The sequence below is a fragment of the Halichoerus grypus genome, chromosome 12, assembly GCF_964656455.1.
Source record: "Halichoerus grypus chromosome 12, mHalGry1.hap1.1, whole genome shotgun sequence".
Taxonomy (NCBI): Eukaryota; Metazoa; Chordata; class Mammalia; order Carnivora; family Phocidae; genus Halichoerus; species Halichoerus grypus.
The window spans coordinates 17,088,036-17,111,882 of NC_135723.1; the positions used below are offsets into that span (position 1 = coordinate 17,088,036).

The window sequence follows — 23,847 nt, forward strand, 5'->3', positions numbered from 1 at the left end:
CAGCTAAAGACAGAATGCCATGCTTTGTCTTTATTCTTTGTCCTTATCAGTGTGATTTTGTGCTTTCTTTTTGTTTTTCCACTTCTCCCCCTTCCAACAGATTGTTGTGCTAGAAGAGTGCTGTAGTTTAATTCTAGAAATATATGCCAGGCACTGTTCTGAGCATTTTTAATGTATCAATTATATAACCCTCACAACAAACAAAGAGATAGATACCGTTATTATCTCATTTTACAGATGAGGCAACTGAGGCACAGATTAAATATGTTGACAGAGCAGGGATTTAAAAACAGAGATTAAAACCCAGATCATCTCTATACCTAATGTGAAGACCTAAAGAAATGAAGGAAGGAGGGAGAAAAGAAGGTAGGGAAGGAAGGAAATAGAAATGAACCCCAAATATTAATAGGGTGTCTTTATCTTTTAATGAATGGAATTTTTAAATTACATTTTGTATGTTTCAGTTTCTATAATGAATATTTACTACTTTTAAAATGCAAAGAACTATATATCAGAAACTTACTCAGATAACATTTCCAATACATCTTGATAAAAGTCTTTTCCTTTTATTTTTGAATAAATTTTTTCTGCTGCTTCTTCATTTAGGAGCATTTCCTTCGTCTGTGTTATTTCAAATCCAGCCTCTCTAATAAGTTTCAAGATCTCCTCTAGAGAAAACAGGTATTTGGTAATCTTGTAGAGTGCCTCCACTTTTGTTCCATATTCAATATGAAATATTCCATATTTCAAGACTGAAATAACTAAGGAAAGTAATCGAAGGGGAGAGCCCATCTGAACACTTCTCCCTGAAGTAGCAAGGCACTTCAGGGAGGGAATTAAAGTAAATCTTGTCAAAATCTCACCAACAGCCTAAACTTTAAAGGCTACATTCAGTGAACCAAATGAGGGATTAGGAGCTTTCTGGTAAAACAGTCTTTTCTTTGGTCCAGATCAAAAGCACTTAGAAGTGCTGGTCTCTAAAGGTCGACCTTAAGTGCAACCGATAGCCTGAAGAAGGCTGGACTTCTCCTCCTATAAAGGGGGCAGCCAGGATCTGCCCTATGAAAGGCGCTGTGGGAACAAATGTGAATGGAACATTAAACACTTCTTCCAGATCTTGTCTGCTCAGAGGGCTGGGCTTAGAAACACAGCTTGAAAAGGTGGTCATTATTATAAAGAGCAATGTAAAAGGCTCCTGGAACCACAGGCAAGTAAACTATTAACTCTCTGGGAAGGTCAGAAATGACTTCCAGAAAAGCCAACCTTTGTGTTCAGTACAGAAAAAATAAGATATGATCACCACACAGACAAATAGAGAAAGAACATTGTAGGCACAGTGCAGAATTTCTAAAAAAAAAAAAAAAAAAACAATGTTAATGAAAACACTATGCATTAAAATCTATGGGGTAATCAGAAGAAATTAAAGCAATAATCAAGGAAAATATATAACTTCAAAAATTTATATTGACAAAAATAATGGAAATAAATGAATTAAATATCCAATTAAAAAGCTAGAAGAAGAGCATTTTATTTTATTTATTTATTTATTTATTTTAGATTTTTATTTATTTATTTGTCAGAGAGAGAGAGAGAGCACAAGCAGGGGGAGCAGCAGAGGGAGAGGGAGAAGCAGGCTCCTCACTGAGCAAGGAGCCCGATGTGGGACTCGATCCCAGGACCCTGGGATCATGACCTGAGCCGAAGGCAGGCGCTTAACGACTGAGCCACCCAGGCGCCCCGAAGAAGAGCATCTTAAAAAACTACTAGAATCAAAGGCAAAATTTTTTTTTAAGAAAACCTAAAGTAATGAGTTTGAAAACAGAAAATAAAAACTCATAAATAAATAAGGGCACCTGGGTGGCTCAGTCGTTAAGCGTCTGCCTTCAGCTCAGGTCATGGTCCCAGGGTCCTGGGATCGAGTCCCACATCAGGCTCCCTGCTTGGCGGGAAGCCTGCTTCTCCCTCTCCTACTCCCCCTGCTTTTGTTCCCTCTCTCGCTGTGTCTCTCTCTGTCAAATAAATAAATAAAATCTAAAAAAATAAAAAAATTATAAAAAATAAAAAAACTCATAAATAAATAAAATTCTCTTTGTTTGAAAGAACAAATGAAGAAATGGCAGGGTGGAAATAATCATTGAAAATGAGGAAATTAAACATGATAATAAGAAACTGTGAACTCTATACAGACAAAATGGATAATTTCCTCGGAAAACACAACTTAGCAAAAATTAACTCTAATTAACTATAGTGGAGGTAAAAAGTTTAAATAGATCAATTTCCATAGAAGACTTTCTCCACAGAGAAAGTGGTCAAAGAATTATCCCACAAAAAAGCAACAGGCCCAGATGTTTTCATAGGAAAACTCTCCCAAATCTTCAAATATCAACCCCACTGCTGCTTAAACTCCTTCAGAGTACTGCAAATGAAGATATGCACATTTTTTTATGAAGTATTATTCCACTGTTATCTAAACCTTGCACAAAAAAATGAAAAGGACAGACCAATCTCACTGTCTCAACGTGAAAAATCCCAAGTAAAATATAAGCAAATAGAATCTAAAAGCACATTTAAAAAATACCTCAAGACTAAGTGAAGTTTATCCAGGAACAGAAGAATGGCTCAATATTAGAAATATCATGAACATGATCTTTCCTATTAATATATGTATGGAGAAAAACATTGTCATCTTCATCAATTCTGAAAAGGACTTCACAAAATTCAATTTCATTTTGATTATAAGAGAGACAGAGAGAAGGAAGAGGGAAATAGGGCGAGAGAGCAAATATGACAAGAGTTCATTGTTAAATCTAGATCGAGGGATGTGGGTGTTTGTTGAATTATTCCTCTAGCTTTTCCATAGTTTGAAAGTTTTTACAAAATCTGAAGGAAATGTACACATTGATTTTTATTTCTAAATATTTACCTCTTTGTTCCTGTGTTACATGAGGTTTAAGCAGTGCTAAAGTGCTTTGAGGAGGAAAGAAATACTGTATTTCCCTCTCGGCTGCTTCTAATGAATCACTTCCATACAACTGGTTGATGGGCAAATCTTCCATTGCAAATCGTACACATAAACTTTGAAAAAGAAGTCAAGTTAAGCACTGTTAGAGCGTAACATAATGTAGTATAAACTAACACAACAGAACACTATATAAATTGTCCAAAAGTCATCAAACAACTCATTCCTGATCTAGACACTGTGCAAAAGGCAATAATTACACTCCTTCCTTACAAGGAAGTTTAACAGCCATTAGGAAGAAAGAACATGAACAATGAAATAATTATGATACGACTATTGACAGATAACTCTGAAAGAAGAAATGGTGCCTTGGTGCAGGGAAAAAGCACAGACTGTAGAATGCTTATTGCACTGCTTGCTAGCTATGTGTCACTGGTCAATTACTTAACTTCTCTGTGCTTTAGTTGTGTCAAATATAAATAAGATAATAAAACTGCTTTGGAAGGAGATTTTGAGGATGTAATCAGATGATAGTTTGAAATACATGGTGCATATTAAGCTCTCAGTAAAATTCCTTTCCCTTCCTTCATCACTAAATATTATCAAGTACTAGAGATGGCATTTGACTCTATACCAAAGACCCCAAAACAAATACTGAATCCAGGAGACACTGCAAAGGAGCCTCCAGCAGAGCAAGCACAGTGATAAGAGAGGAGCATACAGGACAGCTACATGTAAAGAGGCAGGAGTGAGGCTGATGGTACTGGACATGTTGGGTTAGGCAGGTTTTTTTTTTTTTTTTAAGATTTCACTAATTTAGAGAGTGTGTGAGTAGGGGGAGGGGCAGAGGAAGAGGGAGAGAGAATCTCAAGCAGACTCCCTGCTGAGCGCAGAGCCCTATGTGGGGCTCGATCCCATGACCCTGAGATCAGGACCTGAGCCGAAACCAAGAGTCAAGACACTTAACCAACTGAGCTACCCAGGCACCCCTGGGTTAGGCAGTTTATCCTGGTTCTGCTTCCTCTACAATAGATGAACACATATACCTCCTGAATCAATTGTTGTTCTTTGATTTTTTGTCAGTAGCCCTTTATCCCCCTCTCTTTATCTACACATATTTCAGTAGAGGATACACACTCTGCTTATTTCATTTTCTGCCCTTTACACATACCCCAACCCACAAAATCCAGCCATAGGGAATAATGTCCTTTCCTATTAATAAACTGACTTCACTGGTAACTTGGTTTCTCTCCTTAGACCCCCTTCTTACCTCGTTGCTTTTGCTGATGCATTCAGATTTCCTTTTTGCCTTATCCAATTTGACTTTCCCACTTGACCCTTGGCAGTTCTCACATCTCTGATTTGAAGACCCTTGTAGCCCAAGAGCCCTGGAGACTGGGATTGCCAGAGGTGGGGGATTGCGCAGTAAAGGTATCACCACACGGTATCTCTGCTCAATGGAGCAAGCTGCCCCTCTGTGGATCTGTTAGACGATTACTGGGGGTAAAGTGTGTGTGGAGGAGGATGGGATAGAGTGAGTAGGTGATGAGAATGAGGGGTTGCTATGTTTCTCCTTTATGCAAGTGACCATATTTCAGATGAAGTGATGCAGGGCAGAATTTGAAACCCAAGTGCAGAGAAGGGCAGAGCTCTGCTGAGTTCTTTCAAAAGCAACCAGAAAGAACTGGGTAGAGCCGAGGAAACTGAAGAAGGGAGAACTAATAAAAAATAACAGTCAAGATTAGCTGTGAACTTGTAGCCACATAGGGATCATAAGGACTCTGGTTGGAATCCTCTGTAATAGTGAGGTAGAGAGGGGCAGTCACTGAGTACCTACACCTGGAGAAAATGTCTCTGTGCTGCTCACTACCTCCACACGTGAAACCATAATTTCTAGAACAATATGGCTACAAGCATAAGCCTTGAGTTGATAGGAATTCCTGTCTCGGATGCCATGCCTTGCGTTCTACACTACACTTCATTAAGAGGTTTTATGGCATTCTGCTCATACCACTTACAGACTGTCCAACCCCTATTATCCTATATGGTAATTGTAGGGCTAAACAAGGGGTAAAATGTGTCCATGCAGAACAAGTCAGATTCCAGATATCCTACCCAAAAGAAAACATTTCAAAGTTGTGTGATGTGATGCTTCATTAGTATTGTTATTTATTATACCAACATGTATGTCAAGCTTGCTGTATCTGATAGAGCATCTCTGTTCTTGCTCACTTGAAGGGAGGGCCTTTCTTCTCCTGAATCGATTCCTACCAAGGCCAAGAGATGGCCTTTTGGCTGGGTCCCCACCACTTACTTCCCAGCCTCACACCAAGCATCCCACAACCTTCTTCTGCAAAGCCTTGGCTTTACTCGGGCTGCCACTGGGCTGGGCCTCTGGTCATAATCAGGAAAAGAAGTTTTCCTGAGAGCTTCCCTTGGACTAGAGTTGTGGTTCCTGTACCCATATCCAAAAATAAATTAAAATGTCTCCCATGAAAAAAGTTTGGGACCCATGATATGAATCCTACCTCTCTGGAAGATATTCTTTGGCTTTTTCAACACTACCTGGTCCAATTAACTCTTTCCAGTGTTGTAAACCATGGTCTCTTACTAAAACAAGGGCTAGAGATGGACCACTGTTAGAAAAAAAGACAAAAAGTATGGCTCAGGAGCTAATTGTATATAGATAATACAAGTAGATTTATTAGATAGACAAAAACATGTCAAGATAATCCTTTTATCAAGAGTCTAAGATGAATTTCCACTGGTGTACCCTCAAGAGTGTATTGAACACCTTATAAAAGGATGGAAGCAGATTAAGGAATGGAAGAGAAGAGCCTTCATTCTGATAGATCCGTTCCTGTTTTGTTCCCAGATTCCTGCTGATTCATACACCCTTGCTGGATTTCTGTCACAGCTGCTATTTCACTTACTCTTCTAGAAACCTGCCAGATTTCTAGTACCTCAGTCTTCTCCTAGAACTAGTGATCTTCAGGATCAACAAAGCCCTTGAGACTCAGTATGTTCTCTGCTTGGATTTAACATGACACACCTTGGATTTCTGGCATTCAACTCAATGGACTCCGGTAACTTCACCCAGGCCTTTCTATCGCTCCAGTAACATTCCGGGAGGATGAGAGAAAATGGACAGTTGAGCAGAGAATTGAGATAGGAGTGAGACTGGCAAAGAAGTAGACTCAGCACATGTTTACAGAACTGAGAGGTGTGGCAACCCGACCAGGGCAGGGGCAAAAGAAGACCTAAATGATTCGAAACAAAATCAGACTGTGCCTTCTAAACCTGAACTCTACTTTACCTGGTCATTTTTTCTATAAGGTTTCCAAAATAATCTTCATTTTCATATTCCTTGCACAGTGTTTGTGCTTCCTCTTCTGATAATACAATTTGCCTTTGCATCAGTATTTTAAAGCCTTCATCTTCAATAATCTTCAAAACATCCTCTAAGTACAAGTCACATAACAAGTGTTAAATCGATAGGTTATTGGCTATACATACCATACAGAATGTATTATTATGAAGGCATATAAGGCATTTTCCCCTCATTTGAAATTTAGAAGTTTGCAAAAATAGCTTATTAGATTTTAAGGTGAATAATACTCTTATCATACCAAATTATGACTTATGATGCTATTTCCAGTTTTTCATTGCATAGGAATCATACACATACAAGGTGTGTAAAACTGAAAAACATTACAACTGAAATAAAATATTCACTGGATGAGCTGAATGCCAACAAGGAAATCACAGAATTCAGTTTTAAAACAAACACAATTGAAATGATCCAATTAGAACTACACACAGAAAACAAATTTAAAAGTGGCCAAAGCTTCAGGAACCTGTGAGACAATGTCAAATATCTAATATTTATATCTTTTTAATCCCTGATGGAGTGGAGAAAGAGTTGGCACAGAAAAAATAATTTAAAGAAATAATGGTGGAAAATTCCTCGAATTTGGTGAAAGATATTAATTTATAGATTCAAGAAGTTTAAGGAACCCCAAAGTCAAAGATAAGCTCAAAGCAAAGTATACTCAGGGACACCTCAGTGGCACAGCTAGGTTGAGCATTCAACTCTTGGTTTCTGCTCAGGTTGTGATCTAGGGGTCCCGGGATCGTGCCCTGCGTTGGGCTCCACACTTAGTGTGGAGTCTGCTCAAGATTCTCTCTCCCTCTCTCTCTGCCCCTCCCACTCATGCTTTCTCTTGCTCTCTCTCAAATACATAAATAAATCTTTTTTTTAAAAAAGTATACTTATACACATAATAATAAAACTGCTAAAAACCAAAGATAAGAAAAACATCTTGAAAGCAACCCCCCAAATAAATAAATAAAAAGGTATGTTACATATAAGGTAAAAACCGCTTTGAATGACTGGATTTGTCATTAGATACCAATAAAGCCAGAAGGCAGCGGCACAACATTTTTAAAGTGTTAAAGGAAAAAAACTGGCAAACCAGAATTCTATTATCAGTACAAATATCCTTCAGGAATGAAAATAAAGACATTCTTTGATGAAAGAAAACCAATTGAATTTGTTGACCTGCTCTAAAAAAAGTACAAAAGTTCTTTGGGTGGAAGGGAAATGATATCAGAGGGAAATCTGGAACTCCAGAAAGGAATAGAAGATAACAGTAAATATCTGGGTGAATATAATAAAATATTTTCCTCCTCTTAAGTTTTTAAAAAATTCATCACTGTTGAAAAGCAAAAAATTACAGTACAGTTTGGTGGAGTACTCAATACATGTAGATGTAATAGACCTGGTGACTACACTGGGTAGGGGAAAGGGGAAAAGGATATATGGGGCTGTAAGGTGATGTGGTAAAATATTAACTCTAAATAGTTTTAAAGTTACACACATATATTTTGACCCATAGCACAGCCACTAAAAGAAATGGACAAAATACATAGAATTAAGAAGCCAATAGATAAATTAAAATGGTACACTAAAAGAGTAAATTCTAAAAGACAGCAGGAAAGAAAAAACAGAATAGACAATTCCAAAATTTACCAAAATGACATTTAATGTAAATGGTGTAAACACAGCAATTAGAAGATAAAGATTGTCAGAATGGATTTTTGAAAAGACGATATTCTGTGCTCACTGGAAAAGAGAAACTTTAAGCAATAATGGAAATGATTCTGACAAGCTAGATGCAAACTGAGAGAAGATGACTATACCAGTCCCAGAGGAGATGAAAACAATGAAAAAGAATCATGTTTTCACCTCTTTTTCTTCTATTATGAATAAAAGGTGTGAGGGTCTGATTTCAAAGTTGCCCAGAAAGCTTTGTTCTGAGGATCTGCCTTACTGGCAGAGTTGCTTGGAGGTGATTTGAGGCTTCTGGGCATATTTGAGGCTTCTGGGCATATGAAAGAACCAGGAAGACTGCCTGAGGCAATATCCAATAGAGGCCAGTCAGGCCCCAGGCCAGTCAGGCCCCAGATGCAAATGAATCTGACATCTTTACCCAACATGAATGAGGCAACAGCTATCTACCAACTCATACTGAAGACAGGCAGTTTTAATTCTCATCATGGATGGATTTAATGCTTGTTACTTCTTATCAATGGGATGTTCTTTTCTAGGGACTTGGTAGTAAAAGTGCTAGCAAATGGATTAGCCAGAATGTGTCTGTTGCATATTTCAAGTATTCTTAGGAGTGCTGGAAAAGGGTGGGAAGTGGAAACACACACCAGCTGTCACATAAGATAGTCTCATGAACTATGGAAAAAAATCTCAACAAAATAGTATCAATCAAATCTAATAATGTACAAAAAAGGATACACTACAGCAAAGCAGGATTTGTTCCAGGCATACAAGGCTGGTTCAACTTTTGAAAACCAATGAACATAATTTGCACATTAATATGCTAAAGAAGAAAAATCATATGATCCTCTCAATAGATACAGGAAAAGCATAAGACAAATCCAACAACCATTCTTTTTTTTTAAGATTTTATTTATTTATTTATTTATTTATTTATTTATTTATTTATTTATTTGACACAGAGGGAGAGAGAGCACAAGCAGGGGGAGAGGAAGAGGCAGAAGGAGAAACAGACTTTCTGCTGAGCAGGGAGCCCACCATGGGGCTCGATCACAGAAGGCAGACACTTAACTGACTGAGCCACCCAGGCACCCCTCCAACAACAATTCATGATTAAAACTCAGCAAACTAGGAATAGAGGGTTCCTCAACTTACTAAAGAACATGTACAAAAATCCTATTGCTAACATCATACTTAAGGAGAGAAACTGGATGCTTTGTCTCTAAGACTGGAAAGAAGGCAATGATATCCCCTCTTGCCATTCCTATTTGACATCATCCTGGAAAACCTAGCTAGTTTGAAATAACACAAGAAAAGGAAATAAAAGAATATATAGATTTGGAAGGAGAAAATAAAACTGTCTTTGTTTTCTAGTGACATCAATGTCTATGTGGAAAATCCCAAAGGAACAATAACAACAAAACTCCTGGAAACAATAAGAGACTACTATAGCAAAGTTGCAAGTTAAAATTAATATACAGAAGTCAATTACTTTCCTATATACCAGCAATGAACATTGGAATTTGAAATTTAAAACAATACCATTTACACGAGCACACAAAAAATGAAATACATGGGTAGAAATCCAACAAAATCTGTATAGGGTCTAAATAAGGAATAGGCAGTCAGAGAAAGACAAATAGCATATGATTTCACTCATATGTGGAATTTAAGAAACAAAACAAACAATCATAGGGGAAGAAAAAGAGAGGCAAACCAAGAAACAAACTCTTAATTGTAGAGAACAGACTGATGGTTACCAGAGGGGAGGGGGATGGGAGGATGGGTCAAATGGGTAATGGAGATTAATGAATGTGCTTGTTGTGATGAGCACCAGGTATTGTATGGAAGTGTTGATTCACTATATTGTACACCTGAAACTGATATTACACTGTATGTTAACTAACTGGAATTTAAATAAAAACCTGATAGATGATAGATAGAGAGATAGAGAGATAGATAGATAAAACTACAAAACTGGTGAAAGGGATCAGGGATCTAAATAAATGTAGACATAGGCATTATTCATGGATAAGAAGGCTCAATAGTGTTAAGATGTCAGTTCCACTGATTCTATACAGAAAGGGAAAAGACCCAGAATAGTCAACTCAATATTGAAGGAGAAGAACCATGTTGGAGGACTGACTCTACCTTACTATATAAAGTTACAGTAATCAAGACATCATGGAACTGGTGAAAAACAGACACAAAGATCCACGAAACATAATAGAGAACCCAGAAAAAAACCCACACAAATATACTCAACCGATCTATGACAGATAAGCAAAGGCAATGCAGTAGAGCAATGACTGTCTTTTCAACAAATGGCGCTGGAGCAATGAGGCATCCCCCCTGCAAAAAAAATTACTCTAGACAGACCTTACACCTTTCACAAAAATTAGCTCAACTGGATTATGGACCTAAAGTTAAAACACAAAATCATAAACTTTCTAGAAGATAACAGAGGAGAAAATCTAGGTGACCTTGGGTTTGGAAATGATTTTTTTAGATACAACACTAAAAGAAGAATCCAAAACAAAAAACTGGTAAGTTGGACTATATTAAAAGTAAAAACTTTTCGGGCGCCTGGGTGGCTCAGTTGGTTAAGCGACTGCCTTCGGCTCAGGTCATGATCCTGGAGTCCCTGGATCGAGTCCCGCGTCGGGCTCCCTGCTTGGCAGGGAGTCTGCTTTGCCCTCTGGCCTTATCCCCTCTCATGTGTTCTCTCTCATTCTCTCTCTCTCAAATAAATAAATAAAATCTTTAAAAAAAAAAAATGTAAAAACTTTTCTGTGAAAAAGACTGCTAAAAAAAAAAACCACAGAGCCCAAAACCTGGAAAAATATTTGCAAACCACATTTATATAAAGGATTATATTCAAAATTTACAAAGAACTCTTACAATTCAACAATAAGTAGACAACTCAATTAAGAAATGGGCATAAAGAGGCGCCTGGGTGGCTCTGTGGGTTAAGCATCTGCCTTCAGCTCAGGTCTTTATCCTGGGGTCCTGGGATGGAGCCCCATGTTGGGCGCCCTGCTCAGCGGGGAGCCTGCTTCTCTCTCTCCCTCTGCCTGCTGCTCCCCCTGTTTGTGCTCTCTTGCTCTCTGTCAAATAAAAAATCTTTAAAAAAAAAAAAGAAATGGGCATAAGATCTGAAAAGACACCTCACCAAAGAAGATACACAGATGGCAAGTTAGCATATGAAATGATGCTCAGAATCATATGTCATTAGGGAATTGTAAATTAAAACAAAAATGAGATAACATTATATACCCACTAGAACAGGAAAAAAAATCTAAAATACCAAATGTTGACAAGGATGTGAAGCAACAGGAATTCTCATTCATTGCTGTTTGGAATGGAAAATGATACAACCACTTTGAAAGGCATTTTGGCAGTTTCTTACAGAGCTAAACATAGTTGAACCATAAAATCCAGTAATCATGCTCCTAGGAATTTAGCCAATTGAGTTGAAAACTTATGTCCACACACACACACACACACGCACACACATGCACGCACACACACACACAAATTGCATATGAATGCCTATAGCATCTTTATTCATAGTAGCTAAAAACTGTAAGCGACCAAGATGCCTTTCAATAAGTAACTGGATAAACCTAAGTACATTCATACAATGGGAAAATTATTCAGTGATAAAAGAAAATGACCTATCAAGAAAATACCAACAAAAGACATGGAGAAACCTTAAATGAATATTGTCAAGCGAAAGAAATCAGTCTGAAAAGCTACATACTCTACGATTCCAACTATATGACACTCCAGAAAAAGCAAACTACAGAGACAGCAAAAAGATCAGTGATTGCCAGGAGTTAGGAGGGAGGAAGAGAGGGATGAATAGGGGAAGCACAGGTGATTTTTAGGGCAGCAATTCTATTCTGTATGATCTTGTAAAGGGGATACACGACACTATGCATTTGTTAAAACTCATAAAATGTACAAAACAAAGAGCAAACATTATTGTAAACTATGAACTTTAGTTAATAACATTTCAATATTGTTTCATTAATTATAAAAATATATCACCATAGTATAAGATGTTAATAGGAGAAACTGTTGCGGGGGGGGGGACAGGCATACGGAAACTATTATCTTTCTTAATTTTTCTGTAAATCTAAAACTGTTCTAAAATATGGTCTATTCATTCAAAACATAGATCCATATTTTAAAAGATTTAAGAAGGCAAACAATACAAAACTAAAACATTCCAAAGAAGAAAACTCTAGGCCCAGATAGTTTCACTGGTAAATTCTAATAAACATTTAAGAAAGATGTAATATGAATTATATGCTATTTCTTCAGAGAAATAGGAGTACCTACTTCTCATCTCATTTTATAAGGCCTGCACCAAACACCTGCACTCTGACACCAAAACCAGATAAAGACATTACAAGAAAACAACAAATATTTCTCATGAATATAGACACAAAAGGCAACAAAATAGTAAAAAATCAAACTCAGATATATGTAAAAAGAGCAATATACAACCAAATGTGGCTTATCTGGAGGATGCAAGATTGGTCCAATATTCAAAAATCAAAGCAAATGCCATATTATCAAACTCAAGAAAATAAAACATAATCGTATCAATAGATACAGAAAAAATTTTTGAGAAAAAAAATACAATATCTATTTATGATTTAAAAAAAAACTCCCCAAACTAGAAATAAGGTCAGATTTTTAAAAATTTAAATAAAGGTCTATAGAGCTAATATTGTACTTAATGGTAAAAGACTGAATGCTTTTGCTATAAGGTCAAGAACAAAGCATGCATGTCACCTCTCCTCATCAGCATCATACAGGAAGTTCTAGCCAGTTCAATGAGGCAAGCAGAAGAAAAAAAAGCATACCAATTCAAAAGAAAGAGGTAAAACTGTCTCAATTTGCAGATGATATTTATTGTTCATTTCACCAGCTCTCAGCCTGACATTTTGTCCTGCAAGGGTGCATCTGACAATGTCTGGAGATATTTAGTTGTCACACTGGGGGTGTGGAGGATGCTACTGGCATCCAGTGAGTAGAGGCCAAGGATGTTATAAACATTTTACAATGCACATGATACTGCCTCTTTTTTTTAGAGTGGGGAGGGGCAGAAGGAGAGGGAGAGAGAGAACCTTAAGCAGGCTCCACACCCAGCACAGATCCCAAGGCAGGGCTCAATCTCAAAACCCTGAGGTCATGACCTGAGCCGAAATCAAGAGTCACTTAACTGACTGAGCCACCCAGGTGCCCCAGATATAACCTCTTTCAACAAAGAATTATCTAGCCCCAAATGTAAGTAGGTCTGAAGTTGAGAAACCTTGGTCTGCATAGAAATTCCCAAGGAAGCTACACCAAAGCTTCTAGAACTAAGTGAGTTCAGCTAGTCAAAGAATATAAGGTCAATATACACATATCAATTGTATTTCCATATACCAGCTATAAAAAGGAATCAACAGTGTGAACTTATGGTCTGTATTCCTACTCTGTCACAGTCTCTCTGCTGTGTGAATATGGGAAAAAGTCAAAAATAACTAGCACCCTTTAGGTGCCAGGCACTTTGTTTTCTCATTTTTTCTTAAGTAAGCTCTACTCCCAAAATGGGGCTCAAACTCACAACCCTGAGACCAAGAGTCACATGCTCTACCAACTGAGCCAGCCCAGGCACCCCTCATTTTAATCTTCTGAATTTCATACATGAAGAAATAGGTGCTTTTTCTTCAATGTTAAATTTTAAAATAATATCTTTTAATGTAATTATACTAGGGTGTATTTATATTTATTTCTTACCTTTCTTTTCTTGAAAGAGAGCTGGTCGAAGTAATGCCAGGATCTTTTCTAATTTGAGGTTTTCCATATTTTTAAAATCAGGGAAGAACATATCAATAAAGTGGTTAACATCAGTTATATTCTCTTCAACATCACAAAACTGAGATATATGTTGTCTTTCCAGATACTCTTCTAAGCTGTAGAAATCCAAAATATAATTTAAGATGATTATAAACTGAAGCTTAATAACCATGACATAAAATTAAAACTGGTAAGTTCACAAATATTTTGTGGTTTAATAAAACAAATAAAAATTGAACGTCATCGAAAGATAAGTTGTATTTTTCTGTCAAATCAAAGAGTATGTATTTAATTCAGCTTTTTGTTGAACCAATCCAAAAATCAATTACATGAAATCATGTATGCTTGACTTCATGGGAGGATAAAGAAGACCAACATAAAATATGGTTAAAAATGTTTTTCTTGAGGCACTGGGGTGGCTCAGTTGGTTAAGCACCTGACCCTTGATTTTGGCTCAGGTTATGGTCTTAGAGCTGTGAGATCAAGCCTTGCATCAGGCTCTGGGCTGGGTATGGAGCCTGCTTAAGATTCTCTCTCTCCCCTACTCCATGACTCAGCAATTGCACTACTGGGTATTTACCCCAAAGATACAAATGTAGTGATCTGAAGGGGCACCTGCACCGCAATGTTTATAGCAGCAATGTCCACAATAGCCAAACTATGGAAAGAGCCCAGATGTCCATCAACAGATGAACGGATAAAGAAGATGTGGTATACATATACAACGAAATACTACTCAGCCATCCAAAAAAAAAAAAAAAAGAAAAAGAAATCTTGCCATTTGCAAAGACGTGGATAGAACTAGAGGGCATTATGCTAAGTGAAATAAGTCAATCAGAGAAAGACAATATCATATGATCTCATTCATATGTGGCATTTAAGGAACAAAACAGAGTAGCATAGGGCAAGTGAGGGAAAAATAAAACAAGACGAAACAGAGAGGGAGACAAACCATAAGAGACTCTTAACCATAGGAAACAAACTGAGGGTTGCTGGAGGGGAGGGGGTCAGGGGCATGGGGTAACTGGGTGATGGACATTAAGGAGGACAAGTGATGTAATGAGCATGGCGTATTATGTAAGACTGATGAATCACTGAATTCTACCTCTGAAACTAATAATAGTATGTTAATTAATTGAATTTAAATAATAAAAAACAATTCTCTCTCTCCCTCTCCCTTTGCCCTCCCCCACCTCTCTCCCTCTCTTAAAAAAAAAAAAAAGTTTTTCTTTCCTTTATATAAAGCTTTCCAGGTAGTTTCTACTTTTCCTTTTAAGGTTGTCATTGAGTCAAGGGTTATGTAGGAGTACATGATGTGTTTTCAAATACCTAAGATATCTTGGTCATCTCTTTATTGTTTATTTTGAATTTTATTGGATTATAATCTGCAAATGCATGTGGTGAAATCCTAATTTTAAAAAATGTATTAAGGCTTTCTTTGTAAAAAAGAAAATGTATTTGTGGGATTTAAGGCTATGTATATTTATATTGTATATATAATTATATCAGGGCACTTTTAGACTATTACATCTTCTTCATAAATGTTGATTTCAACATCATGTCCTTCTTTATTAAGTTTAGCACTTTTTTAAAAAGACTTATTTATTTATTTCAGAGAGAGAAAGATTGAGAGAGAGAGCGTGCGTGCACAGGGGGAGGGGGGGCAGAGGAAGAGGATCTCAAGCAGACTCAACACTAAGCACGGAGCCCTACACAAGGCTCGATCCCACAACCCTGAGATCATGACCTGAGCTGAAGCCAAGAATCAGATGCTCAACCGACTGCACCACCCAGGCACCCCAGTTTAGCACTTTAAATGTTCAATTCTAATAATTTATTTTGCCTGGCTATATTTTTTTGCCATCCCTTTATTTTTATTTTATTTCTCTTGTGTGTTTCTTTTGAACAGAATATAAATGAGTGCAGTTTTTGAAACCTTATTTTGAAAAAAATTTTAATTGACAGAAAAGTTGCAAGACAAGGATAATGCACTCTAGATTCACCGTTAACATTTTGCCACATTTCTTCTCTCTGTCCTCTCATCCCCCCTCCCGCCCTGTGTGTGTGTGTGTGTGTGCGTGTGTGTTGTGTGTTGTGTGTATGTTGACTGAACCATTTAAGAGCAGGCTGCAGATATTTTAAACATTCACCCTCCTAAATATTTCAGGGAAGTTAACATTGATATAAAACTATTATCTCATAAATAGTTCATATTTAAATTTCACCAATCTTCAATACTGCCCCATCAATAGTAATTTTTCCTAATCCTGGACCATACATTGCCTGTAATTGTCCTATCTCCCTGGTCTCCTTTAATCTCTAACAAGGCCTCAGTCTTTTCATCTTTCATGATATTGACATTTTGAAGAGTCCAGGTTAGCTGTTTTGCAGATTGTTCCTCATTTAGGATGGTTTCAAACTATTGGACGGACCAGTAGTTTCCTATTAATTTCAGGGTATGAATCTTTGGCAGGAATATTCTATAAGTGATGCTGTATCCCTTATACATCACAATATGATATACACGATTTAAGTTTTTCCCATTGTTGATGGTATTAATGTGGTTAAAGTGGTATCTTCCTGTTTTCTCCACTGGAAAGCTACAATTTCCACCTTGTAAATAAAAAGAAATCTGTGAGGACACTATTTGAAACTGTATATATTTTTCATGCAATGGCTTTAGTACCCATTGATGATTCTTTTAGTACCCATTGATGATCCATTGTTACTATAATGGTTTTTAATGTAGCTTTTTTTTTTTTTACCTTAACCTTAATTGTAATCTCTGTATTTAGTGGGATAATTAACCTTTTCATATTTAGTATAATAGCCATATACTTAACTACCTTCCTTCCATCTTAACTTTATATATACACTATTTATTTTAAATTGTACTTTCTTCTTTTTTTCTTTCCCTTATTTTGCTGGTCTGAGCAAGTTGCTATCCATTCCATGTTTTCCCCTTGGTAATGTAGAGGTTCTATTATACTTATCCACGGCACTGACATTCACTGTCTTTTATCTGCTTCCGTAACCAAAAACATATGTTCCAAATATTTCTTAGCATTCTGGCACACTATTTCTCAGCTCTAATATCCCATCCATCCCCACTTCTGTAAACTCAAAAAAGAACCTTAAAATACTGTGTTTCTTCTTCATTTCAGCTTTTCTCTCTCCACTCTGAGGAGAACCATTTCCCTTCCCTTTTCCCCCTCATATTGAACTGTCTCTTTTCATTTTTTGTTTGGTCAAGTCTTCCCTCAAATATTTTTCAGGTGATATATTCCTAAGCATATCCCTGAACATCTTCCTTTGCTTCTCCAGGTATAGGATATCCTGGCTTCATTAGGATGCAGGGGGTCTGCTGTTTCTCTCAGTGGTCTATGACAAGTCCCATGCCAGTCAGAGAATTTTCCCTTGTAAGGAACTTGTTCTCAGTTACTGCCAAACATGCAGTGGCTGGAAGGGGATCATTTAAAGTGCAAGTCACTGGGGGTTGCACTGTCTCTAACAAATTTTAAACCAATTTTAAACTAAATTTGGGCTGTTTTTTAGCATCACCATGCACCAGCAATTCTAAACAATGTTAGTGATAAATTACTCCTCCTTGAAAAATATCTTTTGTCTACAATCTAAATAATTCCTGTGGTTAGTGTTAAATTTTAATAATATATGTGTAGGCTTCCAGTTGGCATATTTTTATTCCTTACCTTTAATAAAGCATACTCTAGCTTGTACTCTGCACATAAGAATCAACACTACAATAACAAAGCTATTGGCAGAATACAATTTCTGGAATTTATTGTGAAACAGGAATTTTATGTATCTCTGTTAAACATGAATATATAGTAAAGATCAATTTTGAGAATACCATTGACAAATCTTCAAAATTTAAGGCTTACAAACAAAATTTGCACCTTATTTCCATGATAGACTAATATATATATAACTATGAATGCTTTTTTTCCTTTCTAAGAAAACACATTCATATAATTAAACAGTATTAATCTATGACTTGTTTCATTTTTGGTATTAGAATATTCTCTTTTTTTTTTTTTTTTTGCTTATATGTCTCACAAAGGACAATTTTCACTATTTATGTTTTTTCCTGGCCATTATTTGCCTTGTTCAATAATTAGTACTAAAAATAATATTATTATATAGAGGAGAGGGGTATTAAGAAAATTATCTGCTTGGGGCGTCAAACATCCTGAGCACATCACTGCCTGTTCTTTCTCTCTGGAAATGGCATACAGTGTTTTTTTCCCAGGATATTCCCGTGTCTGTGTTTTTGCGCATCAGTCGAGGCTGGGCCACTGGAAGCCCTTTCAATTGGCAGATGCATTTATTTCTTCATTTCAGGGAATTTATTTCCCTGTTCTTTGTCGAAATATAGCTTGTTCATCTGTTCTTTCTTCTCTGTATGGAATTTTTCTTACTAGCACACTGGTTTTCCCAGTATATTCTCCACATTGTTTATTCTCTTGCTCTCATGACATCAGTCTCATTTTATTTCTGTACTTTAAGCTAGTTCTTTCATCTGATTTTCCAAGTCATTAATTCAAGTCTCAAACAACTATCACATTAATTCTCCACTGAATTTAGAGTTCAAATCACTATTTTATAGTTCAAATTTGAAAGTCTCTTTTTATGTGTGTGTAGCACTTGAATCTCAAGCATTAGTAGTAGTAGTAGTTATATATTATTATTAGTTATATATTATTAGTCTCGAGCATTATATATTATTATTAGTAGTAATAGTATTACTATTATTTTACTTAAAGATTTTTCCAGCCCTTAGTAGTTCTTTTTCACTGGGTTTATGTTTTGATTTTTGTGTAGATCTTCCTTGCTCTGGCTGCTAGGCTCCTTGAGGTGGATAGTCATTTTTCTTGGTTGGTTTATTGGGGCTTACATCTCGTTTTTGGTATGTTAGGTGTTGGAAACCCTACAGCTGAAAGACAAAAATGGCCTCTAGGCTACAAGCAAGCAAGCTGCCATTCCCCTGTGGGAACAAATGGTTAAGAGCCCTTATAGAGCTGGTCCTCAAAGGCAGGCAATTTTGGTAATTCTGCTCAGCTCCATCTTGGGCTTTCAGGGGAGAGGGAGGTCAGGAAGGCCCAGCGAAGTCCAGTATCAACCTGGCCCTGAGGAGTCACAAGTCTGTTTGTTCTTCCCAAGACTGGTGGTTGTCCCAGGGTTCTGGTCCCCGGTGATTGAGCTCAGGCACTCCCCCAAGCTGTCAGTAGAGAAAGCACCACACCACCGCCCTCCCCTTCTCCTTAGTTCTGGACCAACAGAACTCCAGGTCTCACCTATGGCCAGATGCTTATGAACACAGGTTCCCTTTGATGCTAGAGAGGCAAGAAAGGTCTGGAGATGGGAGTAGAGAGTAAAGATATAGAATTCAGACTGCTCTGATCCCAGAAATACTTTTAAAGATTATTTTAGGAATTGTATCTATTATCTTCAATTTAAATAAGAGTTTTATAAAAGAAAAACTTGCTCTCTATAGCTATGACATGTATAGAAATAAATGGGTTACCAAGACTCGAATAGACACTTTGTATGGAGAGAGAAATATATTATAGGAGGTAGGAATTAACATCTTCACTCAGTCATAAAGATTTGGAGCTGAAAGGGACTTTAGAGATCATTTCATTTCCTCCCATCTTTGTATCCCCAGGGCTTGGCACATAGTAGGACTTTAATAAATACTAGATAAATGGAAGGATGCATAATAGAATGAATGGGTGAGTGAGTGAAGACTGCCAGTAACTATTTATCTGACTCTGGACAATGTAGCTAATAGAACCACACCTTCCTCTTCCAGTAGAATGACTGGAAAGCAAAGATGAATGACTCTGACCTTTGAGTTCTTAATACACAGGCGGATTAAGGAGACAGACATGCAAATGGATAACAGACTGTGATCAAAAGTCATCATGAACAAATGTGGGATCTGGATGAAAACTGTGGCTGCCTGTGTCCTGTTTTCCTGGGTCCTCCTCCCAGCCAGCCACTGGGTCCAGTGGGTTACTGCTGACATGCAGAAAGTTTTCCCAGACCATGTGGGTTCACATGTGAGTTTTTCTCTGTGGGGACAACCACCCTGACCAAGAAGGGGAGCTCTGCTCATGTTCGCAGAAGGAGCCACCTACCGCTCCCAGTCTAATTGCCCTGCTTTTAATTTCCTTTCTTCCTCACCCACTAGCCCCACCACCACCCAGAGAGGAAGGTGAGCAGGCTTTGAGGTAGGGGAGAGGTAGCCATAAAGAAAGAAAGTGAACAGACATGTAAATCATTCATGAGAGTTTATGTCTTTGATCCTTTGGGTTCTGGGTTCACTTAAAAAATAACAGTAGGAGTGCTTGGCACCTGTTATGCTCTGCTTCCAGAACACGAGCTGTGAAAACGGATTCCCAGATAAACATGCTCCCCACCACTCCATGCTGCCTGCCTATGGCCACTGCTCAGGATAAACATGGGCCAAAGGCAAATGGAGTCTCTAAGTTCGGAAAGAAAATACTGCAGACTTTTCCAAAGCAAGATTAACACATCTCACTCCACACCCACCCCACCAATGGCCTAAACTGTTCACCTTATTACGTCGGTATGCAACAACCAGAGACAACTGCTTTTCAAAGTTGGATGTGACCCAGACTCACCAGAATGAGGGCACAAGCGGAACGCTGACTTCTGTTACACAAGCTGCATCAATGAGTGCTTCACAGAACATTTTTTTTAATGGCTCAAAAGTTCTGGTATGAACTCTGGTATCTTTTTAAGTGCAACGCTCCCCACCCAAACCTTCCCTCTGACCACTGACTATCATTCCCCCTTAAAACTGTAAAAATAAGTACTACTGCTCACAAAGCCCTTTGTCGGCAGCTGGCTTAACTTTAAGCCCCTCAATCTCATTTAAAGCTTGGAACTAATGACTGTAGGGTCACCCTGCTACCTAAAATGCATCACACTGTAGGAACAGCAGATATAGCTACTCAAGAAAAGCCACTACACACATTAATAAGACAACAAGGAGTTCTGGAGATGCCCTGCCAGAAAATGCAATTAAGATGTGCTGTCCGTCGGGAAGAGACACATCATGGAATCCCGAGACTCAGCTCCTCTCAGCAGGTTCCTGCTTACCCACCGTTGTCCCAGGCATTGCTCTGATGACTCTTGTGGTAAACTGAACCTTCTGAGTCTTCAGAGGAATAAAAGGCACAAATGGCAGTGCATAAAACCAACACTCTGTCTGGTACTTATATTCATTTTCAAATATTTAAAAACCCATTAGTGAAAATATACAACCATTTAGTTCTTAGCAATTTATAACCACTAACTGCCTTAAGTAAAAAAGGGGAAAGAGTACATCTGATGTCTTTAGGACGCAGGGCAGGTGGGAGTGAATGTGGGGAGACAGGAGAGGAGAGAGACCTGGCAGGAATTACACATGGTCCCAATCTACCCCTGGGGCCCCAGGCTGGGAGGCCAGACTGGTGGGCCCAGCTTTAGAAAGATAAACAAGGCACATTTTTCCCTTTCTAATCCTCTTGACATAAACTTTCAGGGAAATCCCAGCTTTACTATATATATGGTTTTTTGGACTGACTGGAAGAAATACTCGTAGCTCCAACATAAAAATATGTGTTCTTGGGGGCACCTGGGGGCTCAGTCAGTTAAGCATCTGCCTTCAGCTCAGGTCATGATATTGGGGTCCTGGGATCGAGTCCCACATCGGGCTCCCTGTCAGCGGGAGGCTGCTTCTCCCTCTGTGATCTCTCTCTCTCTCTTAAATAAATAAATAAAATCTTTAAAAAATGTACATTCTTAGATGGGGTTCCTGGGTGGCTCAGATGGTTAGGCATCTGCCTTCGGCTCAGGTCATGATCCCAGGGTCCTGGGATCAAGCCCCGCATTGGGCTCCTGGCTCAGGGGGGAGACTGCTTCTCCCTCTCCCTCTGCCTCTCCCCCTGCTCATGCTCTCTCTCTCTGTATCTCTGTGTCTCAAATGAATAAATAAAGTCTTTAAAAAAATAAAAATTAAAAAAAATGTACATTCTTAGATCTTGAGATATTTGGATATTACACTTCATTACCTACTAACACAATACACAATGGTAAATTTCCTGGTCTCAAGCTACCTGTCCTGCTTCTTCCTCATCATTGGAGTCGTGACCATAGCAAGGTGATCCTCATATATTTCTTTAGCTTCTGTCTCAGGATCAGATTCAGTTTCTCCCAGGGCAGGCTGCTCTTCATTTCCTTGAGATATAACTAGAATATGGCTTAGGCCACTGGTCATAAAAAGGACAAAATCTTCAAAGTCAGGCTATAAATAAGATGATAAACTGCTTACTCCAGGCTTCTGAAATAAATAGACTAAAAAGACAGCCACTCCCCAACCCAAGTGACATCGTCCCCTTCCTGACCACCAGGCAAGCGAGTATTAGCTCTAATCCTTCAAAGGTGTGATTGTTGGCCCTGTGAACAATCATACCTTTGAAGGATGGAAGTTCACAGCTCACAGGGATTGATCCTAAAGATGGTCTAATAACCATTCTCAAACTTCAGGATGCTTCCAAATCATCTGCTGGGCTTGTTAAAACACAGATTTGGAAAGCCCAATCCCAGAGTTCATGACTCAGGAGGTTGAGGGTGGGGCTTTGGAAGTGGACTATCTCAAAAGTTCCCACGTGATGCTGAGGCAGTGGGTCCAAACTTTTCCTGGGGCCAAGAGAAGCAGTTTGAGTGTTGCAGCCAGCTGACATAGTGCCGTTCACTAGAACTTTCTTTGATGACAAACATGTTCTTCTAGGCTCTCCAACACGTGTAGCCACGTGCAGCTACTGAGCCCTTGAAATGTGGCCAGTGCAACCTGAAACTCTGAAGTTTTTTTTACTTGATTTGATTTTAATGAATTTAAATTCAAATGGCCACATGTAGCTGATGGCTACCAGACTGGACAGGAGATTTCCAGAAGCTATGTCTTCTGACCCCCAAGCCACTGCCCTTTCCAATACACAGCACTGCCTTTCTTATACTCTCCCATGCAGAAGAGAAAATAGCTTGGGACATGGGCCTTTAGGTAATGAAAGGATTAAAGCTTCCCTGTGAGGTTTATGACAGGGAGCCTTCAGCCTGGGATAAAAATCTATAGGAAAGGCCTGGGTATTCGCTTCCAGAGGTTGATGCAGGGAGTCTGAGAGCACATAAGTTGAAGAGGGCTTCACTCCGACAAAGTACAATCGGACCATCCATTCTTGCTCAGCTGCTACTGTTTCCACTGGAGACTTTCCCGTCATCACCTTCTTTGGCTTTACCATCATCTGGACACCAAGAGGGACAATGGAGCTTATCTGGCTGGTCAGACTTATTCATTTGCTTTTCTAAGAGGAGGGTTCCAAACTTACAGGAATCCAGCGCATTTGAAAACACAGCAGCTTTTTTTGGTTTGTGTCTAACTTCCTTACCTGGTCTGCTATCCGACGGTAGAAGTCCCTTACTTGTTGCTCAGTGAGCACTCTCTTATCTTCGATTTCTATCACAAAGCCTGCCTTGATGATCTTCACAGGGAGAGTGAGTCAGATCCAGACATGCCGGGGAGCACATGTAAGACAAGTCAAGGACATTTCTTTCCTGTGTTTAACAAACCACCCAGATTTGAACGCATTTCAGGTAAAGACCTCAGCACGACCCATAGGGCGCTAGGTCTGAAGAAGCTCAAAACTACATAAAGAAGGACCTTGTCATGCCTTCTGGTCTGTAAGTTTTCAAGGTTTGAACCACAGACTCTGCAGTATTTCTATTATTTAAGTGACTTGTCCCAGCACATGAAAGAACTAACTAAATTCCAAGGGAAGATATCATGCTTTCTGAATCATTCACAAAGACATACATTTATAAGCACTTTTTAACCATCTATCTTCAAAATTGGTTTAACATTATTTCTTAAAAG

The 23,847-nt window shown here is 38.3% G+C and overlaps 1 protein-coding gene across 1 annotated transcript in view; it reads right to left on the reverse strand.

Annotated features, from left to right (window-relative positions):
• The window catches only part of NME8 (NME/NM23 family member 8), a 65,860-nt gene that overhangs the window by 8,005 nt on the left and 34,008 nt on the right, over positions 1 to 23,847 (reverse strand). Inside the window, exons 8-14 of the mRNA XM_078059844.1 lie at positions 23,363 to 23,455; positions 22,034 to 22,221; positions 13,827 to 14,002; positions 6,276 to 6,420; positions 5,488 to 5,595; positions 2,924 to 3,075; positions 524 to 668 (exon numbers count right to left, since the gene is read on the reverse strand). Of these exons, the coding sequence (XP_077915970.1) occupies positions 524 to 668; positions 2,924 to 3,075; positions 5,488 to 5,595; positions 6,276 to 6,420; positions 13,827 to 14,002; positions 22,034 to 22,221; positions 23,363 to 23,455 (1,007 nt within the window). The remainder of the gene's footprint in view (positions 1 to 523; positions 669 to 2,923; positions 3,076 to 5,487; positions 5,596 to 6,275; positions 6,421 to 13,826; positions 14,003 to 22,033; positions 22,222 to 23,362; positions 23,456 to 23,847) is intronic.